Source organism: Pinus tabuliformis, chromosome J, assembly GCF_031772625.1.
Source record: "Pinus tabuliformis cultivar Carrire ecotype Pingquan chromosome J, CPIR1, whole genome shotgun sequence".
In the NCBI taxonomy this organism is placed as follows: domain Eukaryota; kingdom Viridiplantae; phylum Streptophyta; class Pinopsida; order Pinales; family Pinaceae; genus Pinus; species Pinus tabuliformis.
Window position 1 is genome coordinate 1180400887 of NC_142295.1, and position 21295 is coordinate 1180422181.

General features: G+C 41.5%; 1 protein-coding gene across 3 annotated transcripts in view; it reads right to left on the reverse strand.

Moving 5' to 3' along the window:
• Positions 1-21295, reverse strand: part of LOC149231281 (haloacid dehalogenase-like hydrolase family protein) — a 574449-nt gene that overhangs the window by 164651 nt on the left and 388503 nt on the right. For all 3 annotated transcript variants that reach the window (XM_089379150.1, XM_089379151.1, XM_089379149.1), the window contains 2 exons: positions 12295-12388; positions 11988-12145 (listed from right to left, as the gene is read on the reverse strand). In XM_089379150.1, the coding sequence (XP_089235276.1) occupies positions 11988-12145; positions 12295-12388 (252 nt within the window). The remainder of the gene's footprint in view (positions 1-11987; positions 12146-12294; positions 12389-21295) is intronic.

Here is a 21295-nt window from a genome sequence, read left to right on the forward strand (position 1 = left end):
TAACAAAGATCTGGATTCTATATGAAGACATTGATAAACATCATACAAATTTGCCTACTGTAGTAATCGAGCCTGTCTTCATTTTGCCTTGGATCCTCACTGTTTCTGAACTGTGTCACTCAAAACCTTCACACCTCCCAATACTCCCTTTCACACTATTACAGAACCTTAGACCTGTGAAGTAGGCCTCCTTCGTGTCTACTTAGAAGATCCCAATTCAATTACAAGGGACTCAGATCACAATCTAAAACACCTCTGAATTTCTCTATCACCTGATTACTTCAGGGGCCCCGATCTAAAAAAGAATCCCTTTGTACATGACTTTGATTGGTCTTAGGATATGTGGCTTGTCATAGATTGAATTGCAAGAACTCGTTTGTCCACGCTAGGCTTTAGACAATGCGATTTGTTCAGGAATAATACTCATATTTTACCAAAACAATTTTGTGTGGCTTTAGTGTTGTTTTGTCTCGACTTTTGCTAGGCTTTGATCACGAGTAAGCTCTCAAGAGGTTTAGGAGGACACTGAAGATATGTCTTTGATTTATCTACCATCTGAATCACTGTAGAATCCCTAACTGTTAAAATTGGCAACCAGGGCAAAACTTCACGTGGGTCATCTTATTCATGGCTAATAATATTTTTATTAGATTCCTCTCGTCGAGAGGTGTAGGATTGATATAAATATCATCCAATTCCGATAAGTATTCATGGAGATATCAATTTATTTTGATTATGGAATTATTATCAAGCCGACCTACAACTCATGTAGGCTCAGAAGCCCAACAGTCGCATCTATTCACCCACCAACGTTGTGTATAAATATAAGAGGACTTTTCCTCATTTAGACTCACTCATCTCATCACATCTCTCTCTCTCTACTACGCAGATATGAGTCTCTTCTCTACTGCGCTGAAATGGGTCTCTCTCTCTCACACATGTGAAGTCGGAAACTGCTGAAACTGAAGCTGCAACTGCAGAAGTAAAGATTGACTTGTGTGGCCTAGAAGATCTCCTCTTTGGAACCGTGCTGTAGGTTCATCTGAACCTCCTTTGAAAGCCGCAACTTTTGGTGGTGGAATGAAGTCAATCCGACGAACGGTTTGCAAGATATCGACTGCCCTAGTTTGAAGCCGGAAACTGCTGAAACTGAAGCTGCAATTGCAGAAGTAAAGATTGACTTGCGTGGCCTAGAAGATCTCCTCTTTGGAACTGTGTTGTAGGTTCATCTGAACCTCCTTTGAAAGCTGCAACTTTTGGTGGTGGAATGAAGTCAATCTGACGAACGGTTTGCAAGATATCGACTGCCCTAGTTTGAAGCCGGAAACTGCTAAAACTAAAGCTGCAACTGCAGAAGTAAAGATTGACTTGCGTGGCCTAGAAGATCTCCTCATTTGAACTGCACTGTAGGTTCATCTGAACCTCCTCTGGAAGCCAAAACTTTTGGTGGTGGAATAAAGTCAATCCGACTGTGGGTTTGTGAGATATGGTCTGCCCTAGTTTGATAATGAAGCCGCTAATGCTGATGCTACTGATCTAGGGTTTGCTACTGCTGATATGAATCAGATTTATTGTACTATTTCTCTCTGCTGAATTATTGAAGATAAAAGAAGATTTGATCAAAGGGTTTCCCCACACATTGTGGGGTTTGTCCCTGGCTAGCCACCACATCTTGTGTCTCTTGTCTTGGCTTGTTTTCTGTCGATCGTTTAATGTTCTATCTGCACTTTACTTTATGTACATGTGATTGCTAATCGGTGGAATATAATAAGAAAAAGAAGTAAACTATTATAAGCATAGAACATACCATAACTTAACATGGTATCAGAGCTGAGGTGAAGACAAAGCCCGAGCAAGAGCAAGAGCAATCATTGAAGAGAAGATTGGCAAGGCTATCCTAAAAGAACTATGGGGTCCTCAACACTCTTTCTTGCCGAAGACAAGCTCCGTGAGAAAGCTGACTATCACGGATGAAAGATGTCTATCGATCTAACCCTTGAAGATCAAGGAGTGCTGGACCATGTAAGAGGCAATATTGTTGAGCCTTCATCAAATGCATCTACTGGTGCCTGGAACAAATGGAAAAATGGAGAAGTCAAAACAAAGAAGATCATCCGGGACTCTATTGACAAGCGCTTGGTGGCCTACATCTCTGATCTAGACACCTCCAAGGAAATCTACGACAGACTGGTGAGTTTATTTAAAGTTAATGATGCAAATCAAGTTTTGTTTCTTAGAAATAAGCTGAGGGAAATCAAGAAGGGTAAAGATGAAAGTATGCAAGCATACTTCTTAAGAATCACCGAGATCAAGAACGATCTCCTATCTATTGGGGAAACTATTACTGACAGAGAAATGGCACTCACAACTCTTGAAGGATTACCATCTGAATGGTATGTGTTCAGGACTACTCTTCGGAACTATAATGTAATTCCTGGTTTCGAGGAATTAATGGCTAGATGCATTCAAGAAGAAACAAGGGAAGAAGTGTAAGAAATGCCCATGCCTAAAGGTCCTCCTGCTGCCTTTTCTTTTCATGCAAAGAAAAGAAATAATTCCGGGACTAAATCAAAAGGAAAGGCTGGACCTAAGGCTAGAAGAAAATGACGATGTTACATTTGCGATAAAGCAAGTCACTATACAAGGGAGTGCCCTGATAGAAAGGACTCACTCTAGGACGATGATCAAAATCCCTCTGATGGCAATCAAAGGAATGACAAATTCAACAGCAAAGGTAAGAGGAGAGCTGGGAATCAAGGAAGAGGACAAGCATTCAAGAAGGCCAGAAATTCTAGGATGTATTAAATGCACCTGACCTCAAAAAGAACCTAGTGTTCATCTCGGAAACGGAACACAAAGGCTACAAGGTAACCTTCAGCGATGGCAAGGTATGTATATGGAAAAATAATGTTAAAGATGCCTTTACTCTTGGGTTTAGTGTTGATTCATTATATCAGGTCGATGGAAGTCTGCTAGGTGTCATGTCTTATGACACATCTCTTCAGTCCGAACTTTGGCATTAGAGGTTTTCCCCCCTTCATTATAAAGCTATACTCGGTGTAAGACAAATGGTGATAGGGATGCCCGAATTCTGAATAGAGAATGAAGGTGTATGTCTAGGATGTGCTGAAGGAAAGCTCAAAAGGGGACCATTCCCCTCAAGCCAAAGCAAGACCTATGATATATTACAATTGGTTCACTCAGGCATACCTGAGGTTGGCATTAAGAGGGAGACTACTACACCACATACTCCTGAGAAGAATGGTGTGGTGGGAAGGAAGAACCGCACGATGATGGAAGCTGTCTGGGCCATGCTACATGATCAAAGACTTCTGATGTTTCTATGGGCTGAAACTACAATCACCGTCGTATATGTACAAAATTGATGCCCTCATCTAGCATTGGGTTCCAAGACTCCTAAAGAAAAGTTCACCGCAAGGTGAACAATCTTTCGACTTTGAGGAGCTCTCAAGAAGCCAACACCAGGGAACCGAAAGAAAAGGATGATGAATCAATGCCTGATGTAGAAGAACCCATGGATCTGATAGATTCTCATCCACATGAGCCTTCCTCTTCTAGGAAGAGGCCTTCATGGCTTAGGGGGATACTTGATGATGCTAAAGGACATGCTGCACCCTGAGGAACCTTCCGTCAAAGTAAGAAACTTAATAGGTATCAAGGATACCTGACCATCATGAGCACGATCATACAAAATGAGCCTTCGTCATTCTCAGATGCCGTCAAGCATCAAGTATGGAAGGATGCTATGACCGTAGAATATGAGTCTATTATGGAGAATGATGTCTGGGAAGTAGTTCCCAGACCCTGGACAAGACAATTGTTACTTCAAAATGGCTTTACAAGATAAAGCATGCAGCAGATGGAAGCACGGAAAAGTATAAGGCTCGTTTTGTTGCTCGAGGTTTCTCCCAAAAGGAAGGTATAGACTATGATGAGATATTTGCACCTGTTGCCAGATATACGACCATCCGCTCGATCATAGCCCTTGCCACTTCACAAGGATGGAACCTACATCAGATGGATGTCAAGACTGCGTTCTTGCATGGCTCGATCAAAGAAGAGGTCTACGTGGAGAAACCCGAAGGATTTGAGATTTATGATCGAAAATCTCATGTATGCAGGTTGAAGAAAGCTCTCTATGGGCTGAAGCAAGCACCCCGAGCATGGTATGAGAGGATCGATAGCTACTTGATGAAGCTGGAATTCACTAGGAGTGAAGTCGATCCTAACCTTTACTTTAAGGTTGAAGATGACAAGCCTCTCATACTGGTATTGTATGTGGATGACTTCTTTCTAACAGGTGCAGACCCTCTCATTCACAAATGTAAAAGGGAGCTGGCCTCTGAATTTGAAATGAAAGACCTAGGACTGATGCACTACTTCCTAGGACTTGAAGTATGGCAGAAGCCAAGGGAAATTTTCCTATCTCAAGGGAAATATGTGGTAAAGATATTGGAAAGATTTGGTATGATGGACTGCAAGCCTGTGACTACCTCGAGGATCTTAACTTTTAGAAGTTATATGGTAGTGATGTCGGACCAGATTTGGGAAATGCCTCTGAGTTTCATAAACTCATTCGCATTGATGTTCTTGGTGAACCTCCGTCTGAACATATTTTTTGCAGTTAGCATTGTGAGCTCATATTTGGTTGAGCCTCACTGGATTGATGCCAAGAATCTTCTGAGATGTCTTCAGGACACAATCTCTCATGGATTAAGATACACTGCCGGAGATGTGAGACTACTTGGATATACTGAGGTTGATTGGGCAAGCAGTGTGGTGGACCGTAAGAGCACTTCCGGGTGCTGTTTCACCTTGGGATCTGCTTCGATATCCTGGATGAGCAGGAAGCAGAAGTCGGTGGCTTTGAGCACCGCCGAAGCAGGATATATTGTTGCTAGCATAACCTCGTGTGAGGTAGTCTGGTTGCGAAAGCTCTTCAGTGAGCTGTTTGGATTTACATTGGATACCACTTTGATTCTCTATAACAACCAGAGGTGGGATTCGATTATTGAGGAATCCCGTATTCGTCGATTGCTCCAGCAGATAGACATCATCTTGGATATGGTAAGTTGATGAGCAAGGAGGCTCCATCGCATTAAGATGATGTACAGGTTGATACACCTTGTCAAAGCCCCGAGGAAAGATCTAATCTGTGATTTTCCCAAACGACTTGGAGTCGGTAAGAAACCCTTGTACAAGGGTCCTGCATGTTGCATACATTGAGCTCTGGGAGCTCTGAGGGCTTGCGGTTATTACTGGAGCAATATACGACCACAGGGTGACTCACCCTCCCCTGGTGGTGCACACTGGAACAAGATGATTCGCTCTCTTGTGGGACAAGATGATTCGCTCTCTTGTGGAACAGGATGATTCGCTCTCCTGTGTAGCAGGATTGATGTGTTCTCCTGTGAGGCCTGGATTGATGTGTTCTCCATGGCGGCCTGGATTGTTGTGTTCTCCATGGCAATTGTAGCAGGATTGATGTGTTCTCCTGTGAGGCCTGGATTGATGTGTTCTCCATGGCAATTGTAGCAGGATTGATGTGTTCTCCTGTGAGGACAGGATTGATTAGTTCTCCTGTCGAGGCATCCTACCCATGCAGTCTAGGACTCATGGGAAGTACCTCTCATCTGATCAATGAGCAGGGAAATGAAGTTAGGGACCATAGTAGTACCGATCGACGCATCGTTGTAACTACCGTACTCCCTACGCTAGGATGACCTCCATTGATCTGGGATCAATGATACTGGCCTGGGACCAGTGGTAGGAGTTGTACCATACTATGACGCTGACTTCGGGTCTGTTGAGACTGGTCTGGGATCAGTGGTACATACTCTGAGACTGACTTTGAGTTAGTGGAGGATGATATTGGTCTGGGACCATTGGAGTTGTACTCACTATGACGCTGACTTTGGGTTGGTTGAGACTGGTCTGGGACCAGTGGTACATACTCTGAGACTGACTTTGAGTCAGTATGATACATCCTCGATCATTTCTTCTTATTCATAATTCGGACAAAAGCAGAGTAGAACAGAACAATGCAAGAGCAGAGCAGAACAGAACAAAACAGTACAGATCAGTGCAGGGCAGAACAAGACAAAGCAGAACAGGCAAAATAGAGCAGAGCAGGGCAAGGGTCAGGCTGTACAAGGTAGTGCATTTGATGGATGAATAGTAACGACCGATAGACAGATTGCAGATGAAGTTCTCCATGGTTGAGAGAGAGTGTTAAAATTGGCAACCAGGGCAAAACTTCATGTGGGTCATCTTATTCATGGCTGATAATATTTTTATTAGATTCCTCTCGTCGAGAGGTGTAGGATTGATATAAAGATCATCCAATTCCGATAAGTATTCATGGAGATATGAATTTATTTTGATTATGGAATTATTATCAAGCCGACCTACAACTCATGTAGGCTCAGAAGCCCAACAGTCGCATCTATTCACCCACCAACGTTGTGTATAAATATAAGAGGACTTTTCCTCATTTAGACTCACTCATCTCATCACATCTCTCTCTCTCTACTGCGCAGATATGAGTCTCTTCTCTACTGCACTAAAATGGGTCTCTCTCTCTCACACATGTGAAGCCGGAAACTGCTGAAACTGAAGCTGCAACTGCAGAAGTAAAGATTGACTTGCGTGGCCTAGAAGATCTCCTCTTTGGAACTGTGTTGTAGGTTCATCTGAACCTCCTTTGAAAGCCGCAACTTTTGGTGGTGGAATGAAGTCAATTCGACGAACGGTTTGCAAGATATCGACTGCCCTAGTTTGAAGCTGGAAACTGCTGAAACTGAAGCTGCAACTGCAGAAGTAAAGATTGACTTGCGTGGCCTAGAAGATCTCCTCTTTGGAACTGCGCTGTAGGTTCATCTGAACCTCCTTTGAAAGCCGCAACTTTTGGTGGTGGAATGAAGTCAATCCGACGAACAGTTTGCAAGATATCGACTGCCCTAGTTTGAAGCCGGAAACTGCTGAAACTGAGACTGCAACTGCAGAAGTAAAGATTGACTTGCGTGGCCTAGAAGATCTCCTCATCTGAACTGCGCTGTAGGTTCATCTGAACCTCCTCTGGAAGCCGAAACTTTTGGTGGTGGAATGAAGTCAATCCGACTGTCGGTTTGTGAGATATGGTTTGCCCTAGTTTGATAATGAAGCCGCTAATGCTGATGCTACTGATCTAGGGTTTGCTACTGCTGATATGAATCAGATTTATTGTACTATTTCACTCTGCTGAATTATTGAAGATAAAAGAAGATTTGATCAAAGGGTTTCCCCACACATTGTGGGGTTTGTCCCTGGCTAGCCGCCACATCTTGTGTCTCTTGTCTTGGCTTGTTTTCTGTCGATCGTTTAATGTTCTATCTGCACTTTACTTTATGTACATGTGATTGCTAATCGGTGGAATATAATAAGAAAAAGAAGTAAACTGTTATAAGCATAGAACATACCATAACTTAACACTAACTTGTCACAAAACTGCTTCAGGAATTTCAACTGCCACAGAAAGGTGATGATTTTACAGGATGCCTTCGATCTTGTTGGATTTTCCCTGTGCTTGGCCTTAGGGTTCTAATTTGCATCAAGAGAGATGCCATATTTGTCATAGAGCAGTTCATGTGGCCACCAAAACTAGGTTTGTTCCAGCGTTTCGTTCTGTTTTCCCTCCAACCAAATTCTCTTGCCCTCCGGAATATCTTAGAAAGAATTTCGTTTGACTTGGAGACTTTTCTTAGATCAAAAATCTTTTTCCAATAATCCTATGCCAAAACAAGATAAGAAAGATACAAAAAAAATTATCAACTAGGGTGGAATCTTTCACCACTGAAATTGATAGGAGAAAAAGGGTCTTAAAACCCTCAAAGCCTCAGGCTCAAAGAAAACAAAGATAATTGATCCAATCCAATGATGATCCAAATGAATTCAACCCTCTTGTATTTATAGATTCCCTTGAGGGGATTCTCTCCTTAATTAATTGAGTAAAATTCACATCAAACTCCAACTTTGGGTTTCTTTTCCCAACTTCCCCAAAAACTTGCCCTTTGTTGCTCAAACATTGGTTATTTTGGGGTTTTCCCCTTTATGAAGGACTATAGCCTATGGGGATCGATAGGCTACTTTGTCTCTTGGGCAATTAATTTCTTGGGAACAATACAATTCCCCCTTCTTGACATTGCTTGACAAGTTTTTTACAACTTCCTTCAATGGACTCGTTCTTTTGGGCAAAGAATCTTCTTCTCCTTATTGTGACTTGGCTGCGTAACATTTTATCTTTTCGACCATCCAACCACCAGCATTCATGTCTTCCAAACTTGAATTGGCGAGCAAGAGTCCAACTTTAGACATTTCTACGGGATTTCAAGCAGTGTCCTCAAAATCTTGGCCTTGGAACCCACAAGCTCAAGTAGCATTTCATCGCCATCCATGTCCTCTCTTGCTGATTCACTTCCTGTAATCAGGTCACCAATGCTTCTTGTCTTCCTCCTTCTTGGTTCATTTCCCTCTGAGCAACATTTACAATTTGCATAAAAGTTGTTGCTATAACGCACTCTCTTGGCACCTAAATTACTCACTCGACGAATATGACCTTCTTGTGTACCTTCTAATGGGATACAAACTTTGGGAAGCCTTGCTTACCTAGAGATGTAGTTTGAATGCCAGAAGTCTCTATGGAAATCTTACTAGAATATACAAGTCCCTCATAAGCAAGGATAATGTTATGAATAAACATTCATAAACTAAATATATAAATATTCATAAACTAAATATTAATTAAATAAAATCATAAAATATCAATAATTAATAATTCTTCGCATTTCCATATTGTTTAATGTTGAGGTCTCTTCCATTGAAGGTGGTTTGACTTATATGGGATTTAGATTGAAGCCTAATTGCTACAGGATATCAAATCAGGGTGGTTAGTGGAGAAGTTTCATTAGCGGCTATCACTTTGGACACACCGTTGCCTTTCATTGGGAAGGCGGTATATCCTGATACAATCAGTCTTTTAGTAGTTGTTTGTATACTGGATGCCCCTCTCTTGGCTACCCTCATTTATTATCAATAGAATCAATGTTATTATGTCCCACTTTCTTTGGTTTGGGAATCGGGATCACCAAAAATATCACTTGGTAAATTTCGATGCTATAACCAAAGGGAAAGATGTTGGTGGATGGGGCATTCTTGATTTAAAGAAGTTTGGTTGGGATCTATTAATCAAATTCCAATGGCAGGTTGTATTTTCTAGGGGTATTTGGCAAGCGATTATTGCTGAGAAGTACTTAAAAGGCAGAACCTTTTTTGAGTGGTATAGAAGGGGCATGGTTTGGATCAAAAGAGGTTCTTACATATGGATGAGTCTTACTAAGATGAGCAATTGGATGCTAGATAAGATGCTTTGGTCTTTTGGCTAAGGGAACCAAATTATGATTGGTTTGGATTCAATTCTTGGTGTTACCCCATCTCCTTCTTATAATATTGATTTTATTGTTGCATTACATAATAGAGGTATATTTTTCTTGGATCAAGCAATAGCTCGTCGGCGGCAATATTTTCCATATCTGATATGCAAGAGTGCAGAGGAGATTGGTCTATCAAGAGGTCATGTGTCTACCTAGAATCGACTCATACAAGAATTTAGAGAAGTTGGCTTTGTGCTAAAAGATGTGGGCAATTCTCTAGTGTGAAATGGAGTTTTGAAACATGGCTCGACAGTGGTCTCGTTGGTTTACCAACATATTTCAAATTACGCAAACCCCACAAACAACATCTGCTGGTATAGGAAAGCGTGGAGGTGGCAAGTTCCCTATAAAGTGGTCATTTTTTGTTGGTTGGCTTGGAAAAACAAATTTCTCACTTGGGACAACCTCTACAAAAGGGGTTTCACAGGTCCGGGTTAGTGTGTTTTATGTCATATGGCACAAGAGGGCGTTACACATCTCTTCATATATTGACCTTGTTTGTGGAGGTATGGGAGTGCATTATGAAACAGGTTTAGATCTCTCAGCAGGTTAATTTTGATTCATTGGAGTCTTGTTTCAGGTGGTGCTTTAACCGGAAAGGAAAATACAAAGCTCTACCTCTATTTACGGTATGCGAGATCTGGAAGGCTAGAAATCTTGCTATCTTTGAAAACAAGCCTCCCATGATCCATTGTATCTGCTCTAAATATTTGGTTTGGTTATTTGAGGGGGTGTCCCCCAAGCGGGTTGACTATTCATTCAAGACTTTATCTCCTCCATTGCAGGTGGTTTTTCTTGTAGGTTTCTTTGGCAGTGCAGCTCGTGATAACAGGTGTGGATGTGGGGTGTGGCTGAGGATAAATCTTCACATGTACTTCCTCTTCTTCTGGTTCAGTGGGTCTCGTACAAATCAAAAGGCACAACTAATGGCTCTCTGGGGACTATTGGTCTCTGCAAAGTGCCTTCGGATCCCAAATCTCTCTATTTATGGGGACTATAGTTCAATCATTGATGCGGTGGTCGGGCGATCCACCTTCACGGTCCCTTTTTTGACAATTTGGATGGATCTCATTAAGTTACTGGAAGGCTCCTTTGACCATATCTCTCTCACCCATGTCTACAAGAAACGCAACACAGTGGTTGATAGTCTCTCATAGAAAGGTTTGGTAGCTACTCCTAGCTCGATCCAGTATAGATTTTTATGTGGGGGGAAAGATGATGACAGAGGGAAGTTTTGTTGTGCCATAACTGGTTCCTGGAATGCCTGATCTTTTTTTGGACTATCTGGTATCTTATCCACATATTTGTATGGTTATCCTTTTTGCATAGCTGGATAGTTTTCCAGTTATTTACTTTTAGATGGGCACTCTTTATACTTCGACGTCATTTGTTTTTTTATTTTGGGTGTTAGTATATTGAGGTAACCTGGTCAAAGACTTTTGGTTTTCCTTTATTTTGCCTCTCTAGTTCCTATTATTCAGACTACAGGCTGGTCTTTTTTTGATGATCGTACTCTCAATAACATTGTTAGGCCTTTTGATATTTGGAATATCTAGATATGTACATGTATTGGGACTGCCTATTTATAATAGAAGTACTAACGTTTTTTTCCTTCTGATAAAAAAAAAATTGTGGCTTGAGTCGCTGCAACCCAAGGGCATCTAAGCTGTCAAAATCACCTAGGGATCGCACCCAGCCTGGGCCACACTAACCCTTAGCATGGCTGGATTTTTTTCCTGCGAAGTTTTGAACATGTGACCTTTACATTATGGAGTGCCTTCACATAACACCTTGTCATTGTCTATTCTACACCCCATGGACTATTTTAAAGTTATTTTTATTTTTTTTCATAAAATATATATTTCAAGGAAATTTATTAGGTATTTTTTCCATTTTGAGAATAAGAATCAATGTAAAATAACTTATTATAATTTTGGTAACTTAATCTGATAATGTTGACTGAGGTTAACAATATTTCCAGTTAGTTTGACATTTGACCTTACAATATTTTATTCATAATTCATAACATTTAACTATTCAAATTAACTCATCAAACTTTAAAGCCACACACACATATATATAACAAATTGATTAAAATAATTGTGATATGCAAAGTATTATCTTCTGATGCTGCAGATATCATATTGTAGACAAAGTAAGAAAAATACCATCTGCGCCCTTTTAGTAAAAATGAATGTGCTAGCAAAAGGAAGTGCTCCTCAAATGCATCAATATCAACCATGTTGGAAATGATATGTCTATCCAGTTATGACATGACCCTAATATGATATATTAAAAAACTTACTGGCTAGACAAAATACAAGAGGAAAGCGAAATGTCAATTAAAAGGAATATTTTCCTTTCTTTTAAGATAATCCGAATATTTACAAGACATCAAGACGGAAAATGTATTAAATTTTATTTTTTCCTATCAAAATGTTTAGGAAATCCTGTCTGAGATGGAAATAAAATACTCATGGAATTAGAAAGATACTCCACCTCTGGCCATTTAAATTTCGTTCATAGCCATCGCCACTGAAAGCACGAGTAACTCCATCCACGATATCATGCTGCCAGATTTGGTGCTGTCCAGCCATTGCTATGTAGACAGTTTCAGAGGAAAAATCAACACAAACATCCCAAGGAGAGTTGAGGACCTGCAAACATTTCAAAATAATAGTGAGCATTTTGCTACACAAATCACAGGAATCTCTTGGAGGTTAAACTACCTTTAAATATAAGGCCATCTCTCTGAAATAAGGTATTCAAAAATATGATTATAAATATGGAAGCCATAAGTACTTGCCTGGGCCATTCCTTTTCTTCCTCCTTTGTAATCAGAACCTTTTTCCCCATTTCCAGCAAGAGTTTGGACAGTTTCGTTAACAAAATTAATTTCCCTGCAGCCAAGACCAGTTGAAGCACATTGCTGGAAAAGATCTTCATTTACAACATGGCAGGCAAAGCACAGACAGGAAAGAATAAAGTGACCATGATGCCAATTGGTTAAAAAAATGAAACTGTGAGATTGCAGAATCTATATACATTGGTTTTTTTATAATTAGTTTTACATCCAATTAATTCTATGCAAATTTTCACCTGCGAAATTTCTCTTGGTACAGTCTTTTCTGCAGTGGTGTATCCATTCACCATCAGAACATGTCATGATAAGTTCAAGTGAATGCCTTAATAGTTAGAATGTCACTCCAGTTGCAAGAATTTTTTGGTTATATTTGGGTGCAGTCTATTTCTACTTCTAACAGACTTCGTTGCCAGACCCTCCAGTCTATTGCATCAATCATGAAGAAACATGCTTTACAAAGTCATATAGAACAATTTGAACCAAAGTACTTAATTGGTGATCTATGTCTTCCAACAGAGCCCCCAGCGATTGTTGGGGACCATCTCAATGTCAACCATGCAACTGCTACAATTTACAAACTTTAGAAACCGCCTCAAACTGCTTCTAAAAGGTTTAAATTCCAATTTGTCAAACTCGGACCCATTGATAAAAATGGTCTTGTGAGCTAATTCCTCCGAATTTTCTACTCCGAAAGCATTAAGATGGATTACAAATAATATAAATGATTCAATCCAGATCATGCCTCACCATTTTGGGAGGTTTTTTGTTAGAAGCGAAAACTTGATATGCAAAACACTGTTGTGTATGTGTAAATAAAATATATTTTATATTATATTGAATTGAATAATAATGATGATACATTCCCTTCGTAACAATTGCCTATATAGGCATTGACTGGGCACAAAGGTGATTGGTCACGTCTTTTGACCTTTAAACCTTTCATAACTAATAATTGTTAATAATTAACTGTAAATGGGTCTTAGCTCAAGTGGTAGGGATGGTGGTTTTCCATCCCATCCACCCGGGTTCAAATCCCCAGAGATGTGGCCCGTCATAGTAAGGCTATAGTGGAGGCCCATGGCTCTCAATGCACAACCTAAAAATGCCAGTATAACCCATTGGAGGGCTTGGACCGTGTATAGCGAGACTAAACCCTAAGATTAAGACCCACCGGCAATCTTGTATAAGATCCAATGTGTCTCTTCACCTTCTAGTACAACAAATCATCAGTATAATTGAGTAAATGTGCTTACAAAATGTGGAACCAAGTGAACACTTCATAGTGGCATGCCCTTCCATAATGGGCTTTAGAGTGTACAGGTGTTTCCAAGTTTAAGAAGGAGGTTAACCAAGGACCCTATTAGGTGGTTTCAACCTCTAAGGGAGTGATAGGTCCATGGTACATCCATCAAGTGTCAAGTGTCATGTGATATAATGATGGAACAGAGTGGGCATCAGGGGAAGACTCCAATCCACATGCCACAGTCTAAGGGTAGCTAAGATAAGGGAAGCCCACACTTGGGTGTATGAATGTAGGAGGGAGCAATCATGGTACATGAGTTACCCCAGCCTTTGTTTTTCCACCCCTCTTCATATGCCTTTTGCTTTTTATTGATTTTTTTTTTTTTAAATGGTCGGGGCTCCAGGGGATGAGAACACATGACGTGCATGAGATAACAGTAAATAACCCCTAAGGTTGGGCAGTGCATTGCCCATCAAGGGTGGGACAATCATGGGGTCCTTCATGATGGGGGGAGGGGGGGACAATATAAGGGCCCTAGGAACCAAAGTGATGGCCATAATGATAAGGGGTAGAGCTCATGTTGGCCTTTGCCCACGTGCTAAATTTGTATGTCTCGACCATCTTTTGCATTTTATGGTACATTAACTATTGAGAGTGGCCAAATTATGCTTTTTACTTTCTTTTTAGCTACATCAACCTCTGGGGCATCGTTCTAGGCCCGACACAAAGTGTGGACAAGGGGAGGGGGAGGCTAACTCCTTGTGGACCCAAGGGACAAATTGTTGACCTAGGTTGTCATTGATGTCAATATGGCAATATTCTAGATACTAGATGACGATATGAAGCCAAGGGGAAGCAGAGCAGATCCATGAAGAGACAGGAGCAAGGCCATCAGGATAGCCAGAGGAGCCACATTGGAGCAAGAGGAGCTATAGGAGGAGCCATATATATATATATATATAATATATATATGCCAAAACTGAGTTCTCAGAGCTACAGGAGCAAACAGAGCGAGCAGAACAGAGCATATATATATGCCATATATATGCCAAAGAAGAACAGAGCCATGGGAGGCAGCAAACAGAGCTATCGGAGCCACAAAGGAAGCAGACAAAGGTTTCGGGAGCAAACAGAGCTATTGGAGCTACAGAGGAGCCATATAAATATATGCCATATATAAGCGTTTAACAGAGCCATACCAGAGGAGCATAAACAGAGCCTACCGGAGGAGTATTACAGCGGAGCAATATATAATATTGGGGGAGCCACATAGAACCGATAGAAAGCATATGGGAGCACATATCACATATATATGCATGCATTCAACAGCTATTGGGAGCTATCGAAGCCATATATGCCACAGATAACACTACGGGAGTAGAAATCACATGTATGTGTGAAATTACACTATCAGGAGCCATCGAAGGCAAAAAGACTTAGTCATATTGCATATACACTATCGGCGGCGCAGACGCATGTATGTATGTGCACTTACACGATTGGAGGCACAAGCTTATATATATATGCATTTGCACTATCGGCAGCATAAACATACATACATAGGCAAACACACTATCGGCTATATATATATATATATATATATATATATATATATATCGGCATATATATGTATATCGGCAACAACGCTAATCGGCAGTTCGGCTATGCGCCATCACCCTGCCACATTAAAACCTCCGATTGCGATAAAGTATGTGGACCCACTGTGACATTGTAATATGACTTAATATATTATCGCATCCATTGCATATCGTAAGCCATAAAGCCTTGCCACATTGGAAGTGCCAACTGCGATAAGGCTGTGGACCCGACAAGTATATTAACTATGGTTTAATACCATATCGCATCCGGTCCATCGGAGCAGGGGAATCGGCCATCGACCATTGGCTATGCAATAGGGCATGACTTATTAAAGACCTTCAAGAATGCGCGATTGCGATTGCGATTGTGACGTGGCATATGGGACCTCCCTGTCAGTACAGCTGCTCCAATGAAATCCTTCGAAAAATATAAAAGCCGAGTTATATATTTTAAATGAGAAAAACTCATAAGTCGGCCCCTCCTCCCAAGGAATGTGTCCTTTGGTGATTTGCAAAAGTTATATATATATATATATATATATATATATATGAGCTGAGACGCTTCATTTAGTGGATTGATCTCCGGCATCTATATTACGAAGAAATAACAGTTCATGACTCGTGAACTTGAAAAGAAAAAAAAAGAATCTCTCTAATATTTGCCGAGCGCGGGCCTTTGAGGCAAAATGCTATACAACAACGCTCCCGATGGTTCAGGAGGTTGAATCAAGCCAATTGCGATTGCGATTGGGACGTGGTTGTCCGTTAAACAATGTTGTCTCTGTGTATGCCTGTAATTATTGTAAAAAGGAGAGTTGTTACAGTTTAACATAAGACATGATTTCTCTGTGCATTTGTGGACCTCTCTTAAGAAGTAATGTGTCTCAGGAGTGATGGCGAGCACGAAGAGACAGAGGAAACCGCAGAGACCGAGGAGGAAGCTCACAGAGGCTGTAGGAACCAGGGTGATGGCCATGATGATGGGTAGAGATCATGTATTTGGCTTTTTTCCACGTGCTAAATGTGTTTTTCCCGACCATATTTTGCATTTCGTGGCACATTTCCTGTTGAATGTGGCCAATTATTCTTTTACTTTTATTTTTAGCTGCATCAACTTCTGGGGCATCATACCAGGACCGACCCAATGTGTGGGCAAGGGGAAGGGGAGAACTAACCCTGTGTGGACCCTGTGGAGGAATGTGAACCCAACTGGAAGAAAAGATGAATGGGGTCATAATGAGTGGAAAGGGGGCAATATATGTGGATGAGGGAACGAGACCATGCAACCAAAATCAGGGTTTCCCATGAAGTACCATCTCTAACACCAAAGGGACAGTAAAAGAGATATGAGGGGACTAGAATACATGGTTAACATCCAAAAAGGAGTCTAGGGGACAAGAGCACAGACTAGCCCATTGTTTTCGCCAATTCCCCTTATTAATCCATGCCTAAAATTGTCCATGACAAGCAAACTACATTACTCAATTACCAAATGACAAGGCACACCTTTAGGTTCGGGAGACACACCTTCAAACATACAATCATGGCAGATGAGTGAGGAACCACACGGCTGGCTTAGGTGGCAGAAAAGTGGCGCAACGAGCTAGTTGGTGGCTTCAAGGGGCTACTGGCTATCGGTTGAGGACCATCTTGGAGAAAAAATATCTCCTAGGGATATCACCCACAAAACGGTGGGTAACATCTTGCTCCAACTAGGATGTGATCTCTCTAAGAAGTGGACGAAGCTAATCAAACAAGAGGGCAAGAGAACTCCTACAATCTCTTGGTAACCATAGACCTATTACCTGCACATAGAATAGATGAAAAACATGGGGCAGCATGCTTTCTCGGCGTCTCATGATCACACATGCTTGAATTAGGCCCATAAAATTGACAAATAGAAACAAACTGCAGTTTTCAAATCTAAATGCAACTAATCTATCATGAGAAATATCATATGATATTAGTTCTAATGCAAAAAAATAACATGCAATGCATCCTACCCTAACATGCATATAATAATGCTAATGCTAAGTGTAATCATAAAGCCAGTGCAACCAACATATCATCATATCAATATACATATGTTTGCCCGTGTTACTACCCATGTAGCAAATCCCGAAGCGGATGCAGATACATTTGTATGGACGATGAAGCGGGTGGGAGGTGGGAACATATGATCTCCATTCGATGAAAAAGGAAACCTAGGAGAAGGAAAATAAGCCAACCTAGAAGTGTTGGGTTTTTCCTCTAATTACACAATGGTGGAATGAAAGATCACTTTCAACAACTCCTTCTCATGGTCATTGTTTATAATATCATGCTTCTTAGATGCCACAAGGTCGTGATGAGAGGGGAACGACGAGTAAGGGAAAGAACGGGTGCAATAAATAGGTCATCGAAGGTGATGGTCACATTGGCGAGGGGAGGTCATGGATTGATCAAAACCCTGACGGTATGTCCAAGGAGGTAAAGTATAATCAATGAGGGGCTCTTCCTTGACACTATACTCGGAAGGGGGAAATGGCTCACGTTCACTTGAGATCATATGACAAGGGGTGAGGGAATCACTTGATGAAGACTCAAGATGATGAACAATAGAAAAGTGCAAAAGAGGAAGGTGAAGTCTTAATGGGACCCTTTTCTTGAAAATCCAACTCTAGAGGCTCATGTGATTTGAATATACTCCCTAAATCATAAGGAAGGTAGGTATCAACAAGGGCCTTATCAATCCTATCATTGTTGGTATCAAAGATAGGGTCTTCCCAAAAAGGAGATTGGGTACCTCGAGGATCCTGCCCCTCATCGCCTGTATTCTACCTGACTACAGCTCGATGTCTCCCCACTTTCACTCAAGTGGTGCGTGTGCACTCATGGCACAGTCATCGTCTGTCTCCACTTCCTTCTCTGCCCTTGCTGGCGCTTCCTTAGTCTCAGAAGACTCTCCCTTACTCTTCTTCCTTGGACACTGGGTCGCATAATGACCCAGCTCCCCACAGTGGAAACACTTGATCTTGGAGAGATCCTTCTTCTTCTGCTTTTCTTGCTTTCCCTCAGATGCTAAGGCAACATCTTTGTCCTCTTCCTTTTTGACTTTGATCCCTTTACTGCTGCTTCCCGCCTTTAACTGTCGTCTGATCTCTTCTTGGCGAAGAGCTGCCCACATCTCATCCCAAGGTGGAAGTGTCCCTCTGCCCAATCTACTCTGGGCAAATACCTCCCAGTCTTCTGAGACTACATTTAGGGTTGTCCTCACCATCAATTTCTGATCTGGTGTGGCTTCTATGGCAGTCAACTGATCTCGGATCTCATTCAGTCCTCCAAGGAAGGTGTCAATCAGTTCTCTCTTCTTCATCTGATATGACCTCAACTGATTTTCTAGTAACATTCTTCTCTGCACAGAAGTATGCTAGTACAATTTCTTTAGGGCCTCCTGTTATCACTCCAAGAAACTCTCCTAGGTTGTAGATCAGAGATGCATGGTAACTTATAGTCTTCAATATTGTTCTCTGACCTATTAGAATAAATAATGGTTTGGATCAAGTTAGATAACCATTTCAGCTCTATTCTCACTCAAGACATGCATGAACACTCTCACCAATACAAGGCTTTAGACCACTAATTCTCAATAATTTATAGATTCAATGAATAGATGGAGAATACTGACTATACCAACATATTGCATACATGAACATAAATGAATGGCTAGCTACAAGCAACAAAGAAGCTTGCAAATCTAATTTATCAAAGTAGAGATAAGATGTCAGTTATCTAGCCTTAGACACAAAAGGAAACATGAACAAACTATTCATGTGCAAGCATAGAACAACAGAGAGAATGGACATTGAACATATAATGGCAAAAGAAGCTTATATTGCTAGAATGAAGATGGGAAGCTTGAATGAATAGAGGAGGAATAATCTCCAAGAGTTGAACCCTTATTACATTTTTGTTTCAACTATTTATAGCATGTTTACAATGCTCCTGAGCTCTCTAGAAGGCTTGGATTCTTAATCTGCCTGATATGCATTGTTAACTGATTTGATGCCCTCTAGGCAAGCATGGGATTGGATTTTTCTGCTTCTAACAGCAGAGTAACCGATTTCAGATATTTTTTATGGCCTGCTATGCTGTCTGGGAGTTTTTCTGTGCTAGAGATGCTCCATAACGTTTGTTGGTGTGGTTGTTGCACTGTCTGTGCTGTTGAGGATCCCTGATCTTGTTTCATTCAGATTGCAGCGTGTTGTGGCCCTTCCAATGATTTAACAAGGCATGTTTCTGTTATAGCAGAACAACGCTGCCCCTGTGGTGGACCTCTGTTGAAATCAATGTGTATTTCTGTTTTAAACAGAAAACACAGTCATCACTACTAAATCCTACCTTCTCTGTCCTTTCGGACTTCAAAGGTCTTAAACATGGCATATATATTTATTAGGTCCTCCCTTTGGGTCGTTGTCGCCTATCGCAGACGACTTGGTCCCTTTGTTCCCTTCGTATTTTGCAATATGGAAAAAACATTAAAAAACATGAAAAATCGGCCTTTGCGGACCTGAAAATATATATATTTCACCTCTGAAACCCATCAGGTCCGCCCTTGTCGCTATTGCAAGTCGCATTTGGCTTGTTCCCTGTGTATTTCGTTAAACATGAAAATACATGAAATTCATTGAAAAATGGCTTTCCCCAGACCTGAAATATTATATAATATCATTCCCGAACCCTTTTGGGTCCGAGCTGTATCGCTATCGGTGCTGTCATGTGTTCCTTTGTATTTCGTTTAAACAACAAAATACATTAAAATACATTAAAATTTGGGCTTTCCGCGGACTTGAAATATGATACAATATTGTTTATAACCCCTTCAGGTCTGGTTATCGGGTCGCTGTCACATATATGTAAAGGCCCCGCCCCTTGGTCAGTGCCGATGCAATATTGTGATGCGATCTGATCGCAATCGCATATCGCTCCTGCCCCAGGCCGTTTGTAAGTGCTCCATACTATCTCCGATAGTGATCGTCGATCGCAATTGCCGTTTCCCTTGGGCCTGCACCAATTTCCGCCGATTACCTGTGCCGATGCGACTAGCCGATCAAATCTGGACCGTTGATCGGCCAGATCTAACGACCACTGTGCTTTGTCTATTTTAAGTCTGTGCTTTTGGTTTTTCACGATTTTCAAGCGTTTTTTGCTTCCCACTAGTGTATTTCCGCCCTTCCAAGGGCTCTCCTCTTGCACTGTTTTTTACCTTGGGGTGATTTTGAGCAGATGCTAAAGATTTCAAGAGGATGATTTTAAGCAAATTTGGAAATTTTTAAGAGCATATATGGATCCAATTTTGGGCCTTTTGCTAGCGAGGATAACACTATGGATCCAATTTTGGGCCTTTTTCTAGCGAGGCTAACACCTCCCACATCTCATTTGTCGTTTCCTTCTCGGCAATGTGTGGTACTACATGGTCCTTGACCCCGTCAAGGATGATGCTCTTGGCCCTCGCCATTGCCTCCTCGTACTTGTCATTCTCAGCCGGGTCGACTGGGATAGCTATCGTCTTCAAGGCGAAGTGCTTGACACGATTTCTGTCAAGTACGAATAAGATTCTGGCCTTCCAGACTGCAAAGTTTGATGCTCTGTCCAACCTATCCTAGTCTCTTACTCCATGTAGTGCCATGATGATCTTCTACTTCCCTCCTGGAAGTTCTCAATGTGACTCCCTCTGAGTCTCAATTTCCCTCCTGGTAATCCTTCTACCGATGTCGAGATGCCCCCTACTCTAATCGTCTATGCAACCACACCACTGATCCGGATTTCTTGGCTAGAAACCCTCGGTAGCAACTCCGTCCTCTTGGCCTTGCCCTGTCAGGTACTGTTCTAACTACAGTACCTCACCAACTCCACTCTGCAGATTTCCTACGGCCTCCTAAACCTCAACAACCTGAAGGTGAGAGCTCCTAGGCTCTGCGCAATCCCAGCACCAGTAACCCGGCCTCCTCAGCCAACTGCATCAACCCTCCTAGGTTCTGCGTGGCTCTGCGTGAGTCTCCCTTTGCCTCCCTTAGCCTCTACACTGCCTCTTCCTGGCTCACCCTTGAAGACGCAGGTACTG